The sequence below is a fragment of the Oncorhynchus kisutch genome, unplaced genomic scaffold, assembly GCF_002021735.2.
Source record: "Oncorhynchus kisutch isolate 150728-3 unplaced genomic scaffold, Okis_V2 scaffold2905, whole genome shotgun sequence".
Taxonomy (NCBI): Eukaryota; Metazoa; Chordata; class Actinopteri; order Salmoniformes; family Salmonidae; genus Oncorhynchus; species Oncorhynchus kisutch.
In genome coordinates this window covers 514,751-542,217 of record NW_022264850.1, presented here as the reverse complement: position 1 = coordinate 542,217, position 27,467 = coordinate 514,751, and the positions used below count along the sequence as shown (strand labels likewise).

The following is a 27,467-nucleotide window of genomic DNA, read 5'->3' as shown; positions in this document are numbered from 1 at the left end:
TAAATGAAAACGTGTCAATTTGTCCCTTTCACGAGGTTGGAGTAATAGCATGTTCAACTACTTAAGACATTGGCTCCAATCTAGGTTGTGCCTTTAGATGTTGAGAACATTAACAACTAAGGACGAATTTTTCACTTCTCTCATTGACTTGTTATACCCCAAACCCCGACCTAGTATGTTTGTTCTTTTTCGTTAGCTTTCCCGGAAGTCTCGCGATGCTGTACCTCTGGACGTAGAAACTCTGTGGTTTGGGGTGACGCATGTGTTTTCTGGTGGGTGTGTTCTTTCGCGGTGTTCAGTGCGACGTTTCAGTAAAGTTCTAAGATGGCGACGGTGCATCTGAGAATCGGGGACCTAGTTTGGTGAGATATGCATTTTTAACTTACTTTAATCGTCTTATTCCATTCGAATTTCATCGTTTACATTGAATCCGTGTCGTGTCAACTCAAATCGCGCTTTTTCGTTACATTTGATCAGGTAGATGTGACAAAATATTCGTTTACTAACGGTAGTTGTCGATCGAACTCAAAACAAATACGTTACTGCCTGTTTAGCCCGAGTCAGCATAGCCATTCGCTAGCCAGTAAACTACTTAGCTTTGCCGCACCCAGAGAAGTGAAACCGGACGCAACTGTATGTAAATATTGCTCAATCCATATTCTAGCTATATTTATACACTGGTTAGTTTAGCTATCTCTACATGTTTACTGATGACATCTGAAAAGTGTGTACTGTGATGTTTGAGAAACAACATCATTCTTAAATTAGCCAGTTTAGCTAGCTAACTAGATATTAATCTGGGGACAGTGCCACCGGGGACATCTTGTTCGAAGCCAATGTTTACTGCGACGACGAATACAAGGGGTCGTGGAATTTATATTCTGAAAATCTAAACGTTATCTCGATAATGCAACGTTTAATCATCAATCAAATGGCAATGTTTTTGTTTTAGGGGAAAGCTCGGGCGCTATCCTCCGTGGCCAGGCAAGGTAAGATCTGTCGAATTCAAGCTAGCGACATCTGAACCCCATGGTCGTTTTGACTAAGAATGGTATTGTATGCTAAACTGACTAGCTACACGTAAGTGATATTGTGATTAACTTTCTTTGTCTTTCCAGGTCGTCAGTCCTCCAAAGGACCTGAAAAAGCCAAGAGGGAAAAAATGCCATTTTGTCAAATTCTTTGGAACTGAAGACCAGTAAGTAAACAAACCAACTACATCACTTATCCCTAATATCCATATCTAGCTTGCTTCCATCACTTATCCAGTTGTGTGTGTGTGCAGTGCCTGGATAAAGGTGGAGCAGCTGAAGCCATACCACCCCCACAAAGAGGAGATGATCAAGATCAACAAGGGCAAGCGTTTCCAACAAGCTGTGGATGCAGTGGAAGACTTCCTGAAGAAGAAAGAGAAACAGGGGGGGAAAGAACAGGTGAGGTAGTTGTACCCCCCAGACAGGCAGAAAGAACAGGTGAGGTTGTTGTACCCCCCAGACAGGCAGAAAGAACAGGTGAGGTAGTTGTACCCCCCCAGACAGGCAGAAAGAACAGGTGAGGTAGTTGTACCCCCCCAGACAGGCAGAAAGAACAGGTGAGGTAGTTGTACCCCCCCAGACAGGCAGAAAGAACAGGTGAGGTAGTTGTACCCCCCCAGACAGGCAGAAAGGAGCCAGAAAAGTCATTTCTAGACCGTTTTCTTCCGTTTCATACCTAGTGAACAGGACTGTTAGTTCAAAAGCCACGGGTAAAGAACAGGTGAGGAGGGTGTAATGTTGTAGTCAACAGGTGATGTCACCTGGATAACCCAGACACACTTTAGTCATTTAGAAGACACTCTTATCCAGAGCAACTAGGGTTAAGTGCCTTGCTCAAGGGCACATTGACAGTTCTTTTTCACCTATTAGGCTCTGGGATTCGAACCGGTGACCTTTTTGTTACTGGCCTTAACCGCTCTTAACCGCTAGGCTACCTGCCGCTTTCCGTAACCTCCCTCCCTCAGCGTGAAATGTCTTTACTTGTGTTGCTGGATTGCTAGCTTTTCTGTGATGCAGCAGGAAAGACCGTTTCAGGAGGGCGGTTACGTGAGTTTTTGAGGCAGACGTCCAGGGTTCTCGTCTCGGTGGAAGCGGGGGGAAGTGGTATGGATTCTAGTCTCGGTGGAAGCTGGAGGAAGTGGTATGGGTGCTAGTCTCGGTGGAAGCTGGAGAAAGTGGTATGTGTTCTAGTCTCGGTGGAAGCTGGAGGAAATGGTATGGATTCTAGTCTCGGTGGAAGCTGGAGGAAGTGGTATGGGTTCTAGTCTCGGTGGAAGCTGGAGGAAGTGGTATGGGTTCTAGTCTCGGTGGAAGCTGGAGGAAGTGGTATGGCTAAGCAAGCGATGTGATGTCTGTCAAATTGCCACCAAGACAGATGGGTTTGGCCAACCACCAAAAAATTGACCTCTGTTCAACACTCTTAACTGTTCATCTAAATGAGTTCAACAACAGTTGGACTATGTCACTGTAATACTGAAGTGGAGAAGTAGGGAGACTCACATGCCTTGTCTATACATTCATAGGTTAGTTAGACCAGGGCTTTCCAATGTATGGCTCTGTTATTCCCACAGAGCTCTGAGGGGTTAATGTATGGCTCTGTTATTCCCACAGAGCTCTGAGGGGTTAATGTATGGCTCTGTTATTCCCACAGAGCTCTGAGGGGTTAATGTATGGCTCTGTTATTCCCACAGAGCTCTGAGGGGAAGGGGTTAATGTATGACTCTGTTATTTCCACAGAGCTCTGGGGGGTTAATGTATGGCTCTGTTATTCCCACAGAGCTCTGAGGGGTTAATGTATGGCTCTGTTATTCCCACAGAGCTCTGAGGGGTTAATGTATGGCTCTGTTATTCCCACAGAGCTCTGAGGGGAAATGGTTAATGTATGGCTCTGTTATTCCCACAGAGCTCTGAGGGGAAATGGTTAATGTATGGCTCTGTTATTCCCACAGAGCTCTGAGGGGAAGGGGTTAATGTATGACTCTGTTATTTCCACAGAGCTCTGAGGGGAAAGGAGACTCTAAAGGAAAGAAGACACCAACTAAACCTTTGAAGATCCTAGAGGAAGATGATGAAGACCTCAGTGCCCTGAAAGACCCCTCTGAGAAGGTTAGTAGTGGACACTCAGAAGTGCACCTAGTGTGGTGGACACTCAGACATACAGAAGCTGATATAATTTAAAAAGGGCCAATTGTCCAACACCTGCTGTGGTATCAGGTTACAGCTAGGTGTTGGTCCCACTCCCCTTTCAGTATCCTCAGATTGGCATGAACTCACACAGAGACCACTGAAGATCTCACTGATATACATCCCTAGTAGGTTCTCCAGTCTATCTCTACAGGGTGACTGTGTACCCACAGCCAGGTAAATACATCAGACATCTCACTAGATATAGGCTCTCTGATCAGCCCTAGTGGGTTCTCCAGTCTGACTGTGAACCCACATTCTCTCTCTCTCCCTGGTAGATGTATAGACTGTCTAGTCTACTCCACACCGCAATAGGTGAAGTCTATCTACTGTAGTGACTGAACCCACAGGGTAGTATGTGTCTCTCCCTGGAAGCCTTGAGTGATGTCACAGGTGAAGCTTAATCATGGACAAAAAAATACATTTTCAATGTAGATTCTCTGTTGAGCTTGGTTTGTAGTCCCAGCACTAGACTAAACCCTGAGTCTGGGAACCATCAAAACCAAAACAAATCCCTGTCAGACCTGACACTCCACATTATCATAGTGTATCTAGTCTTTAAAGTGACTCCAAGTGTAATGTATCTCTGTCAGACCTGACACTCCGCATTATCATAGTGTATCTAGTCTTTAAAGTGACTCCAGGGGTAATGTCTCTCCCTGACAGACCTGACACTCCACATTATCATAGTGTATCTAGTCTTTAAAGTGACTCCAAGGGTAATGTATCTACCCGACAGACCTGACACTCCACATGAGATGTATAGGACAGTTATTCTAGTTTATCTAGTGTCAACACAGTGACTGTAGTCAACGTCACACCTGTCTAGATGTAAAGGTAATGTAGTCTACAGTGTGACTGAGTGAACCACCAGGGTAATGTCTCCCTGAAGACCAGCCTTACACTGCACATCTATCGTTGCTTCTATAGATGAACTACCAGGCTAATGTCTCCCTGAAGACCAGCCTTACACTGCACATCTATCGTTGCTTCCATAGATGAACTACCAGGGAGTAGAGTCAATCTGATCCACCCAACTCCCCAGTATTAGGCATGTAGTGTCTGTCGTCTTTAAAGTGACTACCAGGGTAATGTGTGTCTCTCTCCCCGAAGGACCTAACTGACTCTGACCCAGAGCCGTCCAGTGTTGAGCGACTAGGGGGCCTGGGAACTACTGGACCTGTCTCAGGATTCAAATGGGAGAGCAGTGTAGGTGGAACCCGTCTCACAGCCCGACTGCCTTAACTTCCCCCCTTCTCTCCCACTCCCTTTGCCTTCGCACGCTACAGAACGCAGGGGTTACTGACTGACCACTGGACCTGGGGAGGTAGAGGATGCAGGGTTTTGTCCCAGCCCTGCACTACGGTCTGATTTAGCTTGGTTATCTGAGATCTGTATGTGCTTTATCAAGAGGGAATATTTTTAGCCCAGGACTAGACTTAGTCTGTGTTGGGGGAACCCCCCCCCCCCCCAGTAAAGTGGTTTGACTTGATGTTTACCAGGATTTGCTTAAAAGCACATACAAATGGGAACTTTCTAATCCAGTTTTAGTGCTGAGCTGGAACAAAAGCCTGCACCCTCTGGTTACTCATCCAGGACCAGGGGTTGGTGACCACTGTGGTAGAGAGATGCTGAGTGGGAGTTCCTCTCCAACATGACTAGTCAGAAGGAAACAATGTGATGAGGCGTCATGCTTTGTAATCCCAGTCATTCTGACGTGGCAGAAGAAAAGCTAGAGTTTCATATTGGAGCTAAATACTTGATTTTTATGATTTATAAGTAAACGTTTCTGCTTAAAAACATCAAGCATTTTAAAGAAAACAGGAACAAGTCATTTTTTTTGTGGCTTTTGCTGTACAGAAACATTTGCTCCATCCAGAAACAAAAATACCGCATATGATTATAATAGATTTTTACACCATATTAGAGATGGGAGTCAGTGACAAAGTTAACAGCCATATCAGCTGGACTTCAGCAACGACGGAGTATGAATCGTGACGCTGAACTTCTGATATTTTCCGCAAGTCAAACATCTTGCGTCACGCTCGATCTGCGGTTCATCCTGCTGCTCGTGGCAACGTCACATCGCCGAGGCTCAGTTTAGTCTGGTCCCTGTCATGTTGAAACGCGTTACCAGGCATCCAACCATATCTGATCCTCTGTGCAGCGTAGACCTGTGTAGAATGTATTTCTGGAGCAGTACCTCTATGGATGTCCCAAATGCCAGCCTAATTCCTGTATAGGGTATTACTATTGACCAGGGCCCATAGGACTCATGTTAAAATAAGTGCACTATATAGCCTAGGGAATATGATGCAACCTCAATTAGGCCAGGGAGTCTCTTGAGAGAATACTACTAGTTTAGCAAATACTGCTACTACTGCTTCTACAACTACTGCTACTTCTGCTACTACTAATACTACTGCTACTTCTGCTACTACTACTACTCCTACTAATACTGCTGCCACTACTGCTGCCGCTACTGCTACTACTACTACTGCTGCCGCTACTGCTACTACCACCACTACTACTGCTGCTACTACTATTATTACTACTGCTGCTACTACTATTATTACTACTCCTACTACTACTGCCACTACTACTACTACTGCCACTACTACTACTGCTGCTACTACTACTGCTACTACCACTACTACTACTGCTGCCACTACTACTACTGCTGCCACTACTACTACTGCCACTACTACTACTGCTGCCACTACTACTACTACTGCCACTACTACTACTACTGCCACTACTACTACTGCTGCTACTACTACTGCTACTACCACTGCTGCTGCTGCTACTACTAATACTACTACTATAGCTACTACTACTACTATAGCTACTACCACTGCTGCTGCTAATACTACTACTATAGCTACTACTACTACTATAGCTACTACTACTACTAATACTACTACTATAGCTACTACTATAGCTACTACTACTACTAATACTACTACTATAGCTACTACTACTACTATAGCTACTACTACTACTATAGCTACTACTACTGCTGCTGCTGCTACTACTAATACTACTACTATAGCTACTACTACTACTATAGCTACTACTACTGCTGCTGCTGCTACTACTAATACTACTACTATAGCTACTACTACTACTATAGCTACTACTACTTCTATAGCTACTACTACTGCTGCTGCTGCTACTACTAATACTACTACTATAGCTACTACTACTACTATAGCTACTACTACTACTATAGCTACTACTACTACTATAGCTACTACTACTAATATAGCTACTACTGCTACTACATGGAGCAAAAATATAAACTCAACATGTAAAGTGTTGGTCCCATGTTTCATGAGCTGAAATAAAAGATCCCAGAAATGCTCGGCAGACCCCTTCTGTGAGCTCGTGTGGCCTACCAGGTCGCAGCTGAGAGCTCGTGTGGCCTACCAGGTCGCAGCTGAGCTGTTAATGCTCCTAGACATTTCCACTTCACAATAACAGCATTTACAGTTGTCCAGGGCAACTCTAGCAGGTCAGAAATATGACAAACTGGCTTGTTGGAAAGGTGGCATCCTATGACGGTGCCACATTGAAAGTGACTGAGCTCTTCAGTAAGGCCATTCTACTGCCAATGTTAGCCTATGGAGATTGCATGGCTGTGTGCTCGATTTTTTTATACACCTGCCAGCAACGGGTGTGGCTGAAATAGCCGACTCCACTCATTTGAAGGGGTGTCCACATACTTCTGTGTGTATTTATCAAGAAGCTGATTACACAGCATGATCGTTACACAGCTGAACCTTGTGCTGGGGACTATAAAAGGCCACTCTAAAATGTGCAGTTTTGTCACATAACACAATGCCACAGATGTCTCCACGTTTTGAGGGAGCATGCAATTGGCATGCTGACTGCAGGAATGTCCACCAGAGCTGTTGCCAGAGAATTAAATGTTAATTTCTCGACCATAGATAATTTGGCAGTACGTCCAACCCGCCTCACCACTGCAGACCACGTGTATGGCGTCGTGTGGGCGAGTGGTTTGGTGATGTCAGCGTTGTGCACTGTGACCCATGGTGGGATGGGCAGCCATAAGCTATGGACAACGGACGCAATTTTCTCGATGGCAATTTGAATGCACAGACATACCGTGACATTGTCCTGCCATTCATCCGCCGCCATCACCTCATGTTTCAGGAAAATGTTGGTCACACCAGATACTGACTGGTTTTCTGATCCACGCCCTTACATTTTTCAAATTACGGTATCTGACCAATAGATGTATATCTGTATTCCCAGTCATGTGGAATCCATAGATTAGGGCCTAATTAATACATTTATTTAAATTGACTGATTTCCTTATGAACTATAACTCAGTAAAATCTTTGAAATTGTTGCATGTTAGAGAATACGGGTAGTGGTGGGAGGTTAGAGAATACTGGGTAGTGGTGGGAGGTTAGAGAATACCGGGTAGTGGTGGGAGGTTAGAGAATACCGGGTAGTGGTGGGAGGTTAGAGAATACTGGGTAGTGGTGGGAGGTTAGAGAATACTGGGTAGTGGTGGGAGGTTAGAGAATACTGGGTAGTGGTGGGAGGTTAGAGAATACTGGGTAGTGGTGGGAGGTTAGAGAATACCGGGTAGTGGTGGGAGGTTAGAGAATACTGGGTAGTAGTGGGGGTTAGAGGATACTGGGTAGTGGTGGGAGGTTAGAGAATACGGGTAGTGGTGGGAGGTTAGAGGATACCGGGTAGTGGTGGGAGGTTAGAGAATACGGGTAGTGGTTGGAGGATACCGGGTAGTGGTGGGAGGTTAGAGAATACGGGTAGTGGTTGGAGGTTGGAGAATACCGGGTAGTGGTGGGAGGTTAGAGAATACCGGGTAGTGGTGGGAGGTTAGAGAATACCGGGTAGTGGTGGGAGGTTAGAGAATTAGTGATGATTCGTTGACCAGTTGAATCCGGTGTGCATGTCCAGGGTTACAATAACAATGTGTTCTGTTGGTGGTACTGGAGGACCAGGGTTGGGGGTACTGGAGGACCAGGGTTGGGGGTACTGGGGGACCAGGGTTGGGAAACACTGGAGGACCAGGGTTGGGGGTACTGGAGGACCAGCGTTGGGGGTACTGGGGGACCAGGGTTGTGGGTACTGGAGGACCAGGGTTGGGCTGTTGGTGGTACTGGAGGACCAGGGTTGGTGGTACTGGAGGACCAGGGTTGGGGTTACTGGGGGACCAGGGTTGGGGTTACTGGGGGACCAGGGTTGGGGTTACTGGGGGACCAGGGTTGGGGTTACTGGGGGACCAGGGTTGGGGTTACTGGGGGACCAGGGTTGGGGTTACTGGGGGACCAGGGTTGGGGTTACTGGGGGACCAGGGTTGGGGTTACTGGGGGACCAGGGTTGGGGATACTGGGGGACCAGGGTTGGGGATACTGGAGGACCAGGGTTGGGGATACTGGAGGACCAGGGTTGGGGTTACTGGAGGACCAGGGTTGGGGATACTGGAGGACCAGGGTTGGGGTTACTGGAGGACCAGGGTTGGGGATACTGGAGGACCAGGGTTGGGGTTACTGGAGAACCAGGGTTGGGGGATACTGGAGGACCAGGGTTGGGAAACACTGGTTTAGACAATACTGCTAGTGGTTTAGACAATACTGCTAGTAGTACTACCAGTTTAGAGAATACCACTAGTAGTACTACCAGTTTAGAGAATACCACTAGTAGTACTACCAGTTTAGAGAATACCACTAGTAGTACTACCAGTTTAGAGAATACTGAAGTCTCTTCCATTGTAGCCAGTACAGGATGATCCCCATTTCAACAGTTGAACTCTCTTCCATTGTAGCCAGTACGGGATGATCCCCATTTCCACCACTTTCTGCTCAGCCAGACTGAGAAGGTAAGAGGGAAAGCTTGCTGAACGTCTGTTCAACATTTTTACTTGGTTTGGGAGGGGTGCTGGTTGGTTTTGCAGCTGTTGCACTGTGACTGCACACTGTTGGGGGTTCTAAGGGCTCAGGGGGTGAGGTTCCCCCTAGGTACAGATCTAGAATCAGCTTTCCCTCCTCTAATCTGACCCAAGATCAGTGTCTACGGGCAACTTCACCCTACTCTGTTAGGTGGGAGAATAACATAGGAGTGTGTATGAGCTTCATAGGAATAACGTCTGCGTTCCAATTGTGTATCCTTCTCTTGAAGACTCTTACGCTCCCCATCGTGGATTTCAGAATGGTGGAAACTGACTTCGTCCAGCCGGTGCTTAGCCGGCGCTGGGCCGGTGCTTAGCCGGCGCATAGCCGGTGCTGGTCCGGCGCTTAGCGCTGGGCCGGTGCTTAGCCGGCGCTGGGCCGGTGCTTAGCCGGCGCTGGGCCGGTGCTTAGCCGGCGCTGGGCCGGTGCTTAGCCGGCGCTGGGCCGGTGCTTAGCCGGCGCTGGGCCGGTGCTTAGCCGGTGCTTGGCCGGCGCATAGCCGGTGCTGGTCCGGCACTTCGCCGGCGCTGGTCCGGTGCTTTTTAAACCCACCATGGGGAGTGTGCAAGTGCACACTTCAGGAGAAGGGTAGAGAATCAGGAAGCAGACAGTTTGGATAACTTTTTTTGGCTTGTTAACTGTTTTCTCAACTGATCATTAATTAACCCTTTCTTCCCCTGCCTGTTTCTGTGTGGTGTAGTTCAGTTTTATTAGGTAGTTGAATTCAATGTCAATGTTTATCTGTACACTACTGTGGCGATTCCTTTTATATTTCACTGGTACTTCCATGGGGCACCGTTTTTAATGAAAGAAATGAATTAGATGGTTTATTTAGTCTGGAAGCACGTGAAATGTATTGTTTGTAGAGCTCCCTTCCCTCCCTTCACTCTATCCTGCTGCTCTTGCATGGATTTCTCTCTGAATCCTTCCTGCATCCCAGATGACACCCCATTCCCTGTATAGTGCACTACTTTTGACCAGAATCCAAAACCCTATTCCCTATATAGTTCACTACTTTTGACCAGAGTCCAAAACCCTATTCCCTATATAGTTCACTACTTTTGACCAGAATCCAAAACCCTATTCCCTATATAGTTCACTACTTTTGACCAGAGTCCAAAACCCTATTCCCTATATAGTTCACTACTTTTGACCAGAGTCCAAAACCCTATTCCCTATATAGTTCACTACTTCCTCAGGCAACACTATGCACTCTGAACCTCCCCCTCCTCAGGCAACACTATGCACTCTGAACCTCCCCCTCCTCAGGCAACACTATGCACTCTGAACCTCCCCCTCCTCAGGCAACACTATGCACTCTGAATCTCCCCCTCCTTAGACAACACTATGCACTCTGAATCTCCCCCTCCTCGGGCAACACTATGCACTCTGAATCTCCCCCTCCTCGGGCAACACTATGCACTCTGAATCTCCCCCTCCTCGGGCAACACTATGCACTCTGAATCTCCCCCTCCTCAGGCAACACTACGCACTCTGAATCTCCCCCTCCTCGGGCAACACTACGCACTCTGAATCTCCCCCTCCTCGGGCAACACTATGCACTCTGAATCTCCCCCTCCTCGGGCAACACTATGCACTCTGAATCTCCCCCTCCTCAGGCAACACTATGCACTCTGAATCTCCCCCTCCTCAGGCAACACTATGCACTCTGAGTTCCATAATGCCTTGCCTTATTTTGGACACATGTCAGTGGCCACAGCCCTGAAAGTGTAACTGTTAAACTGTAGCACCGCGTGGTCAGTCTGATAACTCCAGTAGTTACAGTTGTAACTGGTGTTCCCTGCATGTTACAGAGAGTTATCTAATCACACACCAGAAACTACTAGTACAACACAAACCTCCAACGTCTAGTCACACACCAGAAACTACTAGTACACCAGAAACCTCCAACGTCTAGTCACACACCAGAGACTACTAGTACAGCACAAACCTCCAACGTCTAGTCACACACCAGAAACTACTAGTACAACACAAACCTCCAACGTCTAGCCACACACCAGAAACTACTAGTACACCAGAAACTACTAGTACAACACAAACCTCCAACGTCTAGCCACACACCAGAAACTACTAGTACACCAGAAACTACTAGTACAACACAAACCTCCAACGTCTAGCCACACACCAGAAACTACTAGTACACCAGAAACTACTAGTACAGCACAAACCTCCAACGTCTAGCCACACACCAGAAACTACTAGTACAACACAAACCTCCAACGTCTAGTCACACACCAGAAACTACTAGTACAACACAAACCTCCAACGTCTAGTCACACACCAGAAACTACTAGTACAGCACGAACCTCCAACGTCTAGTCACACACCAGAAACTACTAGTACAGCACGAACCTCCAACGTCTAGTCACACACCAGAAACTACTAGTACAGCACGAACCTCCAACGTCTAGTCACACACCAGAAACTACTAGTACACCAGAAACCTCCAATGTCTAGTCACACACCAGAAACTACCAGTACACCAGAAACTACTAGTACACCAGAAACCTCCAACGTCTAGTCACACACCAGAAACTACTAGTACAGCAGAAACTACTAGTACACCAGAAACTACTAGTACACCAGAAACTACTAGTACACCAGAAACTACTAGTACACCAGAAACCTCCAACAAGTCACACACCAGAAACTACTAGTACACCAGAAACTACTAGTACAGCAGAAACTACCAGTACAGCAGAAACTACCAGTACAGCAGAAACTACCAGTACAGCAGAAACTACCAGTACAGCAGAAACTACCAGTACAGCAGAAACTACCAGTACAGCAGAAACTACCAGTACAGCAGAAACTACCAGTACAGCAGAAACTACCAGTACAGCAGAAACTACCAGTACAGCAGAAACTACCAGTACAGCAGAAACTACCAGTACAGCAGAAACTACCAGTACACCAGAAACTACCAGTACACCAGAAACTACTAGTACACCAGAAACTACTAGTACAGCAGAAACCTCAGTCTAGTCGGGCGTCAGACATACGGAACAAACTGAATATACTTTCCAATGACTGAAACCAAATAGAAACGTGATAATGGACCTACATTCATACAGTTTATTGACTGTGTCCTTGTTGCTAATAATCATTTGAAATAAAAGCTAGACTGTCAGGAAGCATCAAATTCCCCCAAAAATGATGGATAGAGGACTATTTTGACAGAGGATCATTTCTACATTTTCATTGCGGCCCTCCGGAACTGGTGGGAGATTGAATGCGGCCCCTGGGAAAAGTGGGTTTGACACCTCCGCTCTAGTCACACACACACACACACACACACAGACTATGTGTATTGTCTGAGGGAGATTCAGAGTGAATTTACACAAACTCAAGAAGACGCTCCATAACACAGCTTCGGTGGAAAGTTAGCAACTCTGTGTATAAAACAATTTAAAAATATATATTTTTAAAATATAAATCCCCCTCTCGTTTTCTACTTTCCTCCTAGAATTGGATGAATCAACTCGAAAACTGAATTTGTGAAATCACACCGTCCTCGTCTGTGTTACCAAAGCAGTGAGTGAATGGCTATGTTTGGCCAAAGCCCCGTCTGGGCCCTGGTCACCAGTAGTGCACTATAAAGGGAACACAGTGCTGTTTTGGGATGCATTCAGTGTGCTGGTTTTAGGTGGATGTTAGCATTAGCACCACTGTTTGTGTGTAAACTAATGTTTGTCCGTTGAACCTTTTCTCTCCCCTCCTCAGCCTGCCTCGTCTATGGAGCCGATCAGTAAACGCCTGAAGATCGTTGAGGAGGTGAGCAAGCAGTCTGTCTCAAACGGCTCCTGTAATTAGGGCCCTGGGTTCTTTTCCGCCATCGGATTGAGGCACTGCTTTAACAGGTGGAGGTGTATGTTATGTAGGGGGGTACAGCTGGAGGTGTATGTTATGTAGGGGGGTACAGCTGGAGGTGTATGTTATGTAGGGGGGTACAGCTGGAGGTGTATGTTATGTAGGGGTACAGCTGGAGGTGTATGTTATGTAGGGGTACAGCTGGAGGTGTATGTTATGTAGGGGGGTACAGCTGGAGGTGTATGTTATGTAGGGGTACAGCTGGAGGTGTATGTTATGTAGGGGGGTACAGCTAGAGGTGTATGTTATGTAGGGGGGTACAGCTGGAGGTGTATGTTATGTAGGGGTACAGATGGAGGTGTATGTTATGTAGGGGTACAGCTGGAGGTGTATGTTATGTAGGGGGGTACAGCTGGAGGTGTATGTTATGTACAGCTGGAGGTGTATGTTATGTACAGCTGGAGGTGTATGTTATGTACAGCTGGAGGTGTATGTTATGTACAGCTGGAGGTGTATGTTATGTACAGCTGGAGGTGTATGTTATGTACAGCTGGAGGTGTATGTTATGTAGAGGTACAGCTGGGGGTGTATGTTATGTAGGGGGGTACAGCTGGAGGTGTATGTTATGTAGAGGTACAGCTGGAGGTGTATGTTATGTAGAGGTACAGCTGGGGGTGTATGTTATGTAGGGGGGTACAGCTGGAGGTGTATGTTATGTAGAGGTACAGCTGGAGGTGTATGTTATGTAGAGGTACAGCTGGAGGTGTATGTTATGTAGAGGTACAGCTGGAGGTGTATGTTATGTACAGCTGGAGGTGTATGTTATGTAGAGGGGTACAGCTGGAGGTGTATGTTATGTAGGGGGGTACAGCTGGAGGTGTATGTTATGTAGAGGTACAGCTGGAGGTGTATGTTATGTAGAGGGGTACAGCTGGAGGTGTATGTTATGTAGAGGTACAGCTGGAGGTGTATGTTATGTAGAGGTACAGCTGGAGGTGTATGTTATGTAGAGGGGTACAGCTGGAGGTGTATGTTATGTAGAGGTACAGCTGGAGGTGTATGTTATGTAGAGGTACAGCTGGAGGTGTATGTTATGTAGAGGTACAGCTGGAGGTGTATGTTATGTACAGCTGGAGGTGTATGTTATGTAGAGGTACAGCTGGGAGTGTATGTTATGTAGAGGTACAGCTGGAGGTGTATGTTATGTAGGGGGGTACAGCTGGAGGTGTATGTTATGTAGGGGTACAGCTGGAGGTGTATGTTATGTAGGGGGGTACAGCTGGAGGTGTATGTTATGTACAGCTGGAGGTGTATGTTATGTAGAGGTACAGCTGGAGGTGTATGTTATGTAGGGGGGTACAGCTGGAGGTGTATGTTATGTACAGCTGGAGGTGTATGTTATGTAGGGGGGTACAGCTGGAGGTGTATGTTATGTAGGGGGGTACAGCTGGAGGTGTATGTTATGTACAGCTGGAGGTGTATGTTATGTAGAGGTACAGCTGGAGGTGTATGTTATGTAGGGGGGTACAGCTGGAGGTGTATGTTATGTACAGCTGGAGGTGTATGTTATGTAGGGGGGGTACAGCTGGAGGTGTATGTTATGTAGAGGTACAGCTGGAGGTGTATGTTATGTAGGGGGGTACAGCTGGAGGTGTATGTTATGTAGGGGTACAGATGGAGGTGTATGTTATGTAGAGGTACAGCTGGAGGTGTATGTTATGTAGAGGTACAGCTGGAGGTGTATGTTATGTACAGCTGGAGGTGTATGTTATGTAGAGGTACAGCTGGAGGTGTATGTTATGTAGGGGGGTACAGCTGGAGGTGTATGTTATGTAGAGGTACAGCTGGAGGTGTATGTTATGTAGGGGTACAGCTGGAGGTGTATGTTATGTAGAGGTACAGCTGGAGGTGTATGTTATGTAGGGGTACAGCTGGAGGTGTATGTTATGTAGGGGGGTACAGCTGGAGGTGTATGTTATGTAGAGGTACAGCTGGAGGTGTATGTTATGTAGGGGTACAGCTGGAGGTGTATGTTATGTAGGGGGGTACAGCTAGAGGTGTATGTTATGTAGAGGTACAGCTAGAGGTGTATGTTATGTAGAGGTACAGCTGGAGGTGTATTATGTACAGCTGGAGGTGTATGTTATGTAGAGGTACAGCTGGAGGTGTATTATGTACAGCTGGAGGTGTATGTTATGTAGAGGTACAGCTGGAGGTGTATGTTATGTAGGGGGGTACAGCTGGAGGTGTATGTTATGTACAGCTGGAGGTGTATGTTATGTAGGGGGTACAGCTGGAGGTGTATGTTATGTAGAGGTACAGCTGGAGGTGTATGTTATGTAGGGGGGTACAGCTAGAGGTGTATGTTATGTAGGGGTACAGCTGGAGGTGTATGTTATGTAGAGGTACAGCTGGAGGTGTATGTTATGTAGGGGTACAGCTGGAGGTGTATGTTATGTAGGGGGTACAGCTGGAGGTGTATGTTATGTAGAGGTACAGCTGGAGGTGTATGTTATGTAGGGGGGGTACAGCTAGAGGTGTATGTTATGTAGGGGTACAGCTGGAGGTGTATGTTATGTAGGGGGGTACAGCTGGAGGTGTATGTTATGTAGAGGTACAGCTGGAGGTGTATGTTATGTAGGGGGGTACAGCTGGAGGTGTATGTTATGTAGGGGGGTACAGCTGGAGGTGTATGTTATGTAGAGGTACAGCTGGAGGTGTATGTTATGTAGAGGTACAGCTGGAGGTGTATGTTATGTAGAGGTACAGCTGGAGGTGTATGTTATGTAGGGGGTACAGCTGGAGGTGTATGTTATGTAGGGGGGTACAGCTGGAGGTGTATGTTATGTAGGGGGGTACAGCTGGAGGTGTATGTTATGTAGGGGTACAGCTGGAGGTGTATGTTATGTAGGGGGGTACAGCTGGAGGTGTATGTTATGTAGGGGGGGTACAGCTGGAGGTGTATGTTATGTAGAGGTACAGCTGGGGGTGTATGTTATGTAGGGGGGTACAGCTGGAGGTGTATGTTATGTAGGGGTACAGCTGGAGGTGTATGTTATGTAGGGGGGTACAGCTGGAGGTGTATGTTATGTAGGGGGGTACAGCTGGAGGTGTATGTTATGTAGAGGTACAGCTGGAGGTGTATGTTATGTAGGGGGTACAGCTGGAGGTGTATGTTATGTAGAGGTACAGCTGGAGGTGTATGTTATGTAGAGGTACAGCTGGAGGTGTATGTTATGTAGAGGTACAGCTGGCCACTGCCAGTGTTGGTTTTCCATGTGGGTTTCAGACGTGTGTGTATTTATCACATGAATGTCTGTCCTTGGTTTCAGTCTTCACTCTGAGGAAGACTATTTATACCACAGAGCCCCGCGGTGCTTCCTACATGGCAAACTGAATGGCATTTATTTTCATACAGACAGCAAGTACTAGATCAGATATTAAGACCCAGTAGATACAGTATGTTTGTTCTCCTGTGTGGTCGGGAACTCTCGGTGCGCCTGTTAAAATGACGGTGGTGTTTTTGTTTGGTCTGTACAGGACACGAGGTCAACGTCTATCCAAGCTGCAGACAGCACTGCCATCAATGGCAGTATTACTCCCACAGACAAACGGTAGGAGATACTGTAGTAATATATATATATATATATATATATATATATATATATATATATATATATATGAATGTAGCAGTATTACCCCTACAGACAAACGGTAGGAGATACTGTAGTAATATATATATATATATATATATGAATCTAGCAGTATTACTCCTACAGACAAACGGTAGGAGATACTGTAGTAATATATATATATATATATATATATATATATGAATCTAGCAGTATTACTCCTACAGACAAACAGTAGGAGATACTGTAGTAATATATATATATATATATATATGAATCTAGCAGTATTACTCCTACAGACAAACGGTAGGAGATACTGTAGTAATATATATATATATATGTATGTAGCAGTATTACTCCTACAGACAAACGGTAGGAGATACTGTAGTAATATATATATATATATATATGAATGTAGCAGTATTACTCCTACAGACAAACGGTAGGAGATACTGTAGTAATATATACATGAATGTAGCAGTATTACTCCTACAGACAAACGGTAGGAGATACTGTAGTAATATATACATGAATCTAGCAGTATTACTCCTACAGACAAACGGTAGGAGATACTGTAGTAATATATACATGAATGTAGCAGTATTACTCCCACAGACAAACGGTAGGAGATACTGTAGTAATATATATAACTGTTATCTCCATGTCTCTCCTATATTCCATCAGTAGTACAGGCTGTTCACTCTGTGTGTATTAACAAGGAATGGAATAAAATAATGTTTTTCTCACGATGGTCTTCCAAGCCGTTGTGGCGTTGACGAAACGTCCCCTGGTCAACTCTGCTGCAGTGTAACTTGATGATGGAGTGACACGTTGGTCACCTGCTGCACCCATATAGTGGACCAGGATCTGTATTTACACACTGTAGGGCCTCAGAGTTCCCTTTTACATTACCTGATCCTAGACCAGCTCTATGACTGAATACTGGTCCTTTTAGATTACATGGACAGGGGGACCTGATCCTAGACCTACTCTATGACTGAATACTGGTCCTTTTTAGATTACATGGACAGGGGGACATGATCCTAGACCAGCTCTATGACTGAATACTGGTCCTTTTTAGATTACATGGACAGGGGGACCTGATCCTAGACCAGGTCTTTGACTGAATACTGGTCCTTTTAGATTACATGGACAGGGGGACCTGATCCTAGACCAGCTCTATGACTGAATACTGGTCCTTTTAGATTACATGGACAGGGGGGACCTGATCCTAGACCAGCTCTATGACTGAATACTGGTCCTATTAGATTACATGGACAGGGGGGACCTGATCCTAGACCAGCTCTATGACTGAATACTGGCCCCAGTGTTTTTTTTTGTCCATCAGGATAAGGATTAAAAATGTAAACTTGTGTCTTTCCTTTACAGGATAGGGTTCCTGGGGCTGGGGCTTATGGGTAGCGGAATCGTGTCCAACCTGTTAAAGATGGGCCACGTCGTCACGGTGTGGAATCGCACAGTAGAAAAGGTACCACAAGACAACCAACATGTGAGAAAATACGATACAGAATTTACTCCTGTGATTCCGTCAAAACTATTATTATTTAAACCACAGTTATTTGGTACAGTATTTTATGCAATTTTTTTTTTTTAAATTATAATGTAAAGTAACAACGTTTTGGTTTGGTGCTGATTTTGACCAACGTCCTGTAGTGACATCACTTCCTGTGAGCTCACTTCCTGTCTTGTTCCTGTTGTCTTCCCGCTGCAGTGTGACCTGTTCATCCAGGAGGGGGCCAGGTTAGGGCGGACCCCAGCGGAGGTGGTCTCCATGTGTGACATCACCTTCTCCTGCGTCTCAGACCCCAAGGCTGCCAGGGATGTAAGTTACTAAGGAAACATCTCAACAGACGATGTTTGTAGTCAGGCCAGATTTCCAGGCAGGTGAGAGAGGGAGATGTTTGTATGTGTGTAGTCAGGCCAGATTTCCAGGCAGGTGAGAGAGTGAGATGTTTGTAGTCAGGCCAGATTTCCAGGCAGGTGAGAGAGTGAGATGTTTGTAGTCAGGCCAGATTTCCAGGCAGGTGAGAGAGTGAGATGTTTTAAACAGACAGGCTGCCATGTTGCTGATGGTAGTGAGCTTGGTGTGATAAGTATTGTAATGCCTTTTAGTTCTGACTGCAGTGACTAATTTATCTCACAACGTATGACTGTTGTATAATATATCTCTCTCTCTCTTTCTCTCTTTCTCTCCTCTCTCTCTCTGCCAGTTGGTGCTGGGTCCCAGTGGAGTGCTCCAGGGCATCAGGCCAGGGAAATGTTACGTAGAGATGTCTACCGTGGATCCAGAGACCATCACAGAGCTCTCGCAGGTATACACACACAGAGCTCTCGCAGGTATACACACACACACAGAGCTCTCGCAGGTATACACACACACACAGAGCTCTCGCAGGTATACACACACACACAGAGAGCTCTCGCAGGTATACACACACAGAGCTCTCGCAGGTATACACACACACACACACAGAGCTCTCGCAGGTATACACACACACACAGAGCTCTCGCAGGTATACACACACACACAGAGCTCTCGCAGGTATACACACACACACACACAGAGCTCTCGCAGGTATACACACACACACAGAGCTCTCGCAGGTATACACACACACACAGAGCTCTCGCAGGTATACACACACACACAGAGCTCTCGCAGGTATACACACACACACAGAGCTCTCGCAGGTATACACACACACACAGAGCTCTCGCAGGTATACACACACACACAGCTCTCTCGCAGGTATACACACACACACAGCTCTCGCAGGTATACACACACACACAGAGCTCTCGCAGGTATACACACACACACACACAGAGCTCTCGCAGGTATACACACACACACACAGAGCTCTCGCAGGTATACACACACACACAGAGCTCTCGCAGGTATACACACACACACAGAGCTCTCGCTGGTATACACACACACACAGAGCTCTCGCAGGTATACACACACACACACACAGAGCTCTCGCAGGTATATACACACACACACAGAGCTCTCGCAGGTATATACACACACACACACAGAGCTCTCGCAGGTATATACACACACACACACACAGAGCTCTCGCAGGTATACACACACACACACACACACAGAGCTCTCGCAGGTATACACACACACACACAGAGCTCTCGCAGGTATACACACACACACACAGAGCTCTCGCAGGTATATACACACACACACACAGAGCTCTCGCAGGTATACACACACAGAGCTCTCGCAGGTATACACACACACACAGAGCTCTCGCAGGTATACACACACACACAGAGCTCTCGCAGGTATACACACACACACAGAGCTCTCGCAGGTATACACACACACACAGAGCTCACACACAGAGCTCTCGCAGGTATACACACACACACACACACAGAGCTACTCCCACTGTCGCTAGGTCATCATCACTCTCCCATTGGGTACTGTCATTACATCATCAATCATCTTATCCTATGCTCTCTCATTGGCTCCTCTACTGCCACACCACTGTCTGATTGGCTCCTGTCTGACTGTCATTAGGTGATATCGTCGCGGGGCGGCCGCTTCCTGGAGGCTCCTGTGGCTGGGAGCCAGCAGGTATCTAACGAGGGCATGCTGGTCATCCTAGCGGCCGGAGACAGGACGGTCTATGAAGACTGCAGCTCCTGTTTCCAGGCCATGGGCAAGACCTCATTCTTCCTAGGTAGATGGTTTTGAATTTTACGAGTGTCTTATCCCAGGGCTATCCAATTTCCTGTGTGTTATCAGGTGAAGCAGGCTAACGTGTGTGTTATCAGGTGAAGCAGGCTAACGTGTGTGTGTGTGTGTGTGTGTGTGTTATCAGGTGAGGTGGGTAACGCAGCGAGGATGATGCTGATCCTCAACATGGTACAGGGAAGCTTCATGGCAACCATCGCCGAGGGGCTGACCCTAGCCCAGGCCACAGGCCAATCACAGCATACCTTCCTGGACATCCTGTCTCAGGGTCAGATGGCCAGCACCTTCGTGGACCAAAAATGCCAGAGTGAGTCAGAGACTAAAGGCACTGCTGAGTCAGAGACTAAAGGCACTGCTGAGTCAGAGACTAAAGGCACTGCTGAGTCAGAGACTAAAGGCACTGCTGAGTCAGAGACTAAAGGCACTGCTGAGTCAGAGACTAAAGGCACTGCTGAGTCAGAGACTAAAGGCACTGCTGAGTCAGAGACTAAAGGCACTGCTGAGTCAGAGACTAAAGGCACTGCTGAGTCAGAGACTAAAGGCACTGCTGAGTCAGAGACTAAAGGCACTGCTGAGTCAGAGACTAAAGGCACTGCTGAGTCAGAGACTAAAGGCACTGCTGAGTCAGAGACTAAAGGCACTGCTGAGTCAGAGACTAAAGGCACTGCTGAGTCAGAGACTAAAGGCACTGCTGAGTCAGAGACTAAAGGCACTGCTGAGTCAGAGACTAAAGGCACTGCTGAGTCAGAGACTAAAGGCACTGCTGAGTCAGAGACTAAAGGCACTGCTGAGTCAGAGACTAAAGGCACTGCTGAGTCAGTCAGCAGAAAATACACTGTCTTCCAGATGGTACCCTATTCCCTATATAGTCCACTATATTAGACCAGAGCCCTATTCCCTATATAGCGACCTACTTTAGACCAGAGCCCTATTCCCTATATAGTGCACTACTTTAGATCAGGGCCCTATTCCCTATATAGTGCCCTACTTTAGACCAGAGCCCTATTCCCTATATAGTGCTCTACTTTAGACCAGAACCCTATTCCCTATATAGTGCACTACTGTTGACCAGAGCCCTATTCCCTATATAGTGCTCTACTTTAGACCAGAACCCTAGTCCCTATATAGTGCACTGCTTTAGACCAGGGGCAAATTGGAAACTCTGAGCATAGTGAATTCAACACTTGCACAAGCAATGTGCTAGAGGCTTCACTACAGATCCTGGTTTAATCCCGGGCTGTATCACAACCGGCCGTGATCGGGAGTCCCATAAGGTGGCGCACAATTGGCCCAGCGTCGTCCGGGTTCGGGGAGGGTTAGGCCGTTATTGAAAATAAGACTTTGTTCCTAACTGACTTGCCTAGTTAAAAACGTGTCCTGTTTGGGGCCAGTGTTACCCCTAAAAGATTCACTCGTTTCGTGAAAGATGTCCCAGTATTGACTATTACAGAAGTTACCCTGATCGGTACATGTTGTAATACCTTCCTCGTCTATGATTTAAACTATTCAACATGGTTCATTTGTTTCATTACATCTCCACTGGTAATGAGGTCTCTTTCTCCCCCCGGATCTCTCCAGATATCCTACAGGGCAACTTCAAACCAGACTACTATTTGAAACACATTCAGAAGGATCTGAGGCTAGCCATCTCCATGGGCGACACAGCCAATCACCCGACTCCTATGGCTGCAGCAGCCAATGAGGTAAGACGTTGTTGGATTGACACACACACAAAATGGCTGCCAATGAGATTCCAAATGGCATTGCGGGTCGATCTTAGATGCTGACCAGACCGGACACACGAGCGTCGCAAGATACCTTTTGAAATCCATGTTATTCAATTATTGCACCCACACTGCTCGCGCGCGTCTACGATGCCAAGGGCTAACACTGAACCCAAACCGGCTGCGCCCGTGCGCCAGCGTTTGTATATCTAATTTGTCCCCCCACACCAAACGCGATCACGACATGCAGGTGAAAATATCAAAACAAACTCTGAACCAATGACGTTAATTTGGCGACAGGTCGAAAAGCATTAAACATGGATGCAATTTAGCTAGTTATCTTACTGTTGCTAGCTACTTTGTCCTATTTAGCTAGCTTGCTGTTACTAGCTAATTTGTCCTGGGGTATAAACATTGAGTTGTTATTTTACCTGAAATGCACAAGGTCCTCTACCCCGACAATTAATCCACACATAAAACGGCCAAGCGAATCGTTTCTAGTCATCTCTCCTCCTTCCAGGCTTTTTCATCTTTGAACTCTCGTTGTATTATCACGACAACCGGCAAGACAGTTCGTCTTTCAATCACCCACGTGGGTATAACCAATGAGGAGATGGGTACCTGCTGGGTACCTGCTTCTATAAACCAATGAGGAGATGGGGGAGGCAGTCCTGCTTCTATAAACCAATGAGGAGATGGGGGAGGCAGTCCTGCGTCTATAAACCAATGAGGAGATGGGGGAGGCAGCCCTGCGTCTATAAACCAATGAGGAGATGGGGGAGGCAGCCCTGCATCTATAAACCAATGAGGAGATGGGGGAGGCAGCCCTGCGTCTATAAACCAATGAGGAGATGGGGGAGGCAGTCCTGCGTCTATAAACCAATAAGGAGATGGGGGAGGCAGCCCTGCGTCTATAAACCAATGAGGAGATGGGGGAGGCAGTCCTGCGTCTATAAACCAATGAGGAGATGGGGGAGGCAGTCCTGCGTCTATAAACCAATGAGGAGATGGGGGAGGCAGCCCTGCGTCTATAAACCAATGAGGAGATGGGGGAGGCAGTCCTGCGTCTATAAACCAATGAGGAGATGGGGGAGGCAGTCCTGCGTCTATAAACCAATGAGGAGATGGGGGAGGCAGCCCTGCATCTATAAACCAATGAGCTACATTGCCATCCATGTTTAATGCTTTTCGACCTGTCCCCAAATTAACGTCGTTGGTTCAGAGTTTGTTTTGATATTTTCACCTGCATGTCGTGATCGCGTTTGGTGTGGGGGGACAAAATAACCTGTCCCCATACAGACCCTGGGGGGGGGGGGCATACAGATGCTGAGGGACACGAAGCCCCTGGGACTCAGACACTGATTGAAACCTCATATTTCCCAGAGCAGAATCAGACCTGCTACAAGACCATCTGATGTGTTCTCATCCAGTGAGATGGTTTCTTCTGGAACACATCTCCTATTCTTTGGACCAAATTCTGTTTCCGTGAACAATAAAGTTGTATGTTTTGTCTCACTTTATGACAACGACACTTCTTTACACATTAACCATGTGTCTCTGTCTGTAGGTCTACAAGAGGGCTAAAGCGCTGGACCAGTCAGACAACGACATGTCAGCTGTCTACAGAGCCTACATTCACTAAACCTCCTGAAGAGCCTCTCCCCCTGACCTGTCCTCTTCTCCTGACCTGTCCTCCTCCCCTCGACCTGTCCTCCTCCCCTGACCTGTCCTCTCCTCTGGACCTGTCCTCTCCTCTGGACCTGTCCTCTCCCTCCCCCCTACCCCTCCCCCTGTCCTGTCCTCTCCCCCCGACCTGTCCTCTCCCCCCTCCTCTCCCTCCCCCCTACCCCTGTCCTCTCCCCCTGACCTGTCCTCTCCCCCTGACCTGACGTCTCCCCCTGTCCTCTCCCCCTCCTCTCCCTCCCCCTGTCCTCTCCCCCTCCCCTCCTCTGGACCTGTCCTCTCCCCCTGACCTGTCCTCTCCCCCTGTCCTCTCCCCCTCCTCTCCTCTGGACCTGTCCTCTCCCCCTGTCCTCTCCCCCTGTCCTCTCCCCCTCCTCTCCTCTGGACCTGTCCTCTCCCCCTGTCCTCTCCCCCTGTCCTCTCCCCCTCCTCTCCTCTGGACCTGTCCTCTCCCCCTGTCCTCTCCCCCTGTCCTCTCCCCCTGTCCTCTCCCCCTCCTCTCCTCTGGACCTGTCCTCTCCCCCTGTCCTCTCCCCCTGTCCTCTCCCCCTCCTCTCCTCTGGACCTGTCCTCTCCCCCTCCTCTCCTCTGGACCTGTCCTCTCCCCCTGTCCTCTCCCCCTCCCCTCCTCTGGACCTGTCCTCTCCCCCTGACCTGTCCTCTCCCCCTGTCCTCTCCCTCTCCTCTGGACCTGTCCTCTCCCCCTGTCCTCTCCCCCTCCTCTCCTCTGGACCTGTCCTCTCCCCCTGTCCTCTCCCCCTGTCCTCTCCCCCTCCTCTCCTCTGGACCTGTCCTCTCCCCCTGTCCTCTCCCCCTCCTCTCCTCTGGACCTGTCCTCTCCCCCTGTCCTCTCCCCCTGTCCTCTCCCCCTCCTCTCCTCTGGACCTGTCCTCTCCCCCTCCTCTCCTCTGGACCACACTTATCTTTTTATACATTTGTATTCCTGTTTGATTCATTATTTTTGCCTGGTGGCACCAGAGATATTGGTGTACTTCCCAAATGCCATCCTATTCCCTACATAGTACACTACTTTTGACCAGGGGCCACGATTTCCTCGTGAATGAAGCTGAATACCCAACTCTGCCGAATCAGGGCACATAAGGGCTCAGGTCAGAAGTAGTGCACTACACGGGGAATAGTATGTCATCTGGGAGGCAGCTATTCCTTCCCGGTAACGTGATGGGAACCTCTAACTAGTCCACCTGGAACATTGCACTGACTGATGGTTGTAATAATGCTAGCAGAATGGTCCACAGAAGGTAGCTCCCCCCCCCCCCCCCCCCACATCTTTGCGTTATGTTGTCGATGGTGTTGGTCAAGTTTCTGATGGTGAAGTACTGCAGGGTGTTGGGAACAGATTTTGGGATGCGTCTCCATTGCTGTTCACTAGTGATTTGCAACGCGACACATTGCCTGTTTGCTGTCGGGTGGGTTTTGAAGCTGAACGGGGCCATGGATTAATTTATCACATCTCTCTTTACATTTAATTTAATTCTATGTGTGAAAATGTCGTCTTTTAATTAGAATGTCCAGAATTTCATCAAAACGTATAAAGTTGTTATGATCTTTTAAAAGGAGGGTAGAGGCTTGATAAGCACCCAGAGGAATAATGCCACTGCATTGCCTTAACATTGGATCCATCTGAAATCTTCTGACATGTATTTATTTATTTTTAGACGCTCTAGAGCTCCTCTCTTCTACTTCTCTTTTGGTGCAGTTTGGCCTGGAGTTGTTTCCGTAGTTGTCTGAATCGGAACAGTGTTTTTGTTTTTGTTGTGTTCTAGCCTGTTAGAGAACCTGCCCCCCTTTTAAGGTTATATTAATTAAGGTTATTCTGATGCCTTGTAATACAGTAATGACTTAATCCTTCTTAATCTAACTGAGATTCATCCCAAATGGCACCCTACTCCCTTTATAGTGAACTACTTTAGACCAGAACTCTGATCAAAAGTAGTGCTCTAGATAGGGAATAGGATTCCATTTGGGATGAATCCCAGGACATTATGGTGTTTAAACCCATGCAGTGGTCTTAACATTATTAACAACAGGCAAGTATTGTACATGTATGTTTAGGAACCACGTTGCTTAGCGACCTTTTTGTATTTTAACATGACTATAGATCGCTTGGCTTGATGACTTTGGGTGATTGCTCCACAACAGTTCCCCTTTGCAGTGGGGGGGGGTAGATTTAGCCTGGTTCCCCAGTCTGTTTGTGCCGTCATACCAACTCCTTGTCGCTCACTGTCGTATCAAACATGTTGGGCTTGACAAGTACAGCAAGGAAAGTTGGCCAAGACCACAAACAGATCTGGGGTCAGACTGAGGAGGAAAGATGTATTTATTACCAGATCAATCACCATATAGGAAACCGTCTAACTACAGAATGTTAATTTCAGTTCAATCATAACCACTCCCTGAGATTCAAGGCCCAAACTCTATAACCTTTTACGTTCTCCTTAAAAGGAATACCAGACAGGGCTGTGAGAAGACAGGTGATTGTTACCTGAATGGCAGTGGGGGGAATTTAGGCCAACTTTTCTGTTTTAGTTCATATTGATTTGAAAAAATGTGAAATTATTCAACTCATTGTAAACACAATTGAACATGTGTAACATTAGATTTTGGTTAAATATCATTTTCACTTCGCAACGTCTTGATCATCCCATTTTGTAGAAGTCGAGTTTTCCTTTTTGCCAAACAAGATGTAAATTAAGTTTTAGGTTTTAATTTGTTTAAAACACGGAAATAGTTTATAAAGATTTAAGAATTATGTTTTTAGTAGGAAACATTCTAACAAATGACTTGTAAATAGCCCATCTTGGTTGAGTGGAGGCTTTATAAATAAAGGGTCATATAAACTACTTCTGGTTAGACTCCTCTACTGACTGTCAATCATCTGCTGTGTCCCAAATGGCATCATATTCCCTATATAGTGACCCTGGAATAAAGTAGTGCACTACCCTATAGGCCGCGGTCTAATGTAGTACACTACCTTATGGACCCTGGTCTAAAGTAGTGCACTACACTATGGTCTGCGGTCTAATGTAGTACACTACCTTATGGACCCTGGTCTAAAGTAGTGTACTACACTATGGTCCCGCGGTCTAATGTAGTGTACTACACTATGGTCCCGCGGTCTAATGTAGTACTCTACCTTATGGACCCTGGTCTAAAGTAGTGCACTACCCTATGGTCCGTGGTCTAATGTAGTACACTACCTTATGGACCCTGGTGCACTACCCTATGTACCCTGGTCTAAAGTAGTGCACTACATAGGGAATAGGGTACCATATGAAACACTGTCTTATTAATACTGTAGATTGTTCTGTTCAGTGTTTGCTGTTTTAAATTAATCTCTTGTAAACATTGTCTTTGTGTGGCTTATACAGGTGATGTTGAAATGACTGTTGGGCCCCTTTTTTTGTGCAGGGACGGTGAAACTGTATGGATTTGGGATATTTATGTGAAACAAGGCTTTTTGTGCAGTTTATTAAATCCTCTCCTGATTTAAATTGTGTTATCATGAAACTCTCACGCACACACACACACACACACAGTAGTGAACATATTTTTTAACAAGAGAACACAGATCTAATTCAGTTGATATAGATTGCAATCGGTACTTGATTTAACTGTTTTGAGGTCGACGGAGGGAGAACAGCTTAGGGGCCTGCTGCCTTTCACTGAGGTATAGT

General features: G+C 46.8%; 1 protein-coding gene across 7 annotated transcripts; it reads left to right on the top strand.

The window, feature by feature from the left end:
• Positions 1 to 264: 264 nt before the first annotated feature.
• LOC116352770 (putative oxidoreductase GLYR1) lies at positions 265 to 27,284 on the top strand. Of its 7 annotated transcripts, none has more exons than XM_031819948.1 (16): positions 265 to 362; positions 953 to 989; positions 1,119 to 1,198; positions 1,286 to 1,433; positions 3,030 to 3,140; positions 4,332 to 4,427; positions 9,040 to 9,093; positions 12,908 to 12,958; positions 16,535 to 16,608; positions 18,016 to 18,115; positions 18,359 to 18,469; positions 18,858 to 18,959; positions 20,189 to 20,351; positions 20,493 to 20,672; positions 21,944 to 22,068; positions 23,657 to 27,284. In XM_031819948.1, exons 1-16 carry the CDS (start codon positions 325 to 327, stop codon positions 23,729 to 23,731), a joined length of 1,545 nt encoding a protein of 514 aa, XP_031675808.1. In that variant the 5' UTR covers positions 265 to 324; the 3' UTR covers positions 23,732 to 27,284. The 7 variants fall into 7 exon arrangements, with proteins under 7 accessions (XP_031675808.1, XP_031675807.1, XP_031675810.1 ...); XM_031819947.1 differs by having other exon boundaries at positions 18,016 to 18,136; XM_031819950.1 differs by lacking the exon at positions 4,332 to 4,427 and having other exon boundaries at positions 18,016 to 18,136.
• The last annotated feature ends 183 nt before the right edge of the window (positions 27,285 to 27,467 follow it).

Coding starts and splice junctions, on each gene's coding strand:
- LOC116352770 (XM_031819947.1), top strand. CDS start 325: ATGGCGACGGTGCATCTGAGAATCGGGGACCTAGTTTG. Junction 18,960..20,188: donor CCATCACAGAGCTCTCGCAG/GTATACACACAC, acceptor GACTGTCATTAG/GTGATATCGTCGCGGGGCGG. Junction 22,069..23,656: donor TGGCTGCAGCAGCCAATGAG/GTAAGACGTTGT, acceptor CTCTGTCTGTAG/GTCTACAAGAGGGCTAAAGC.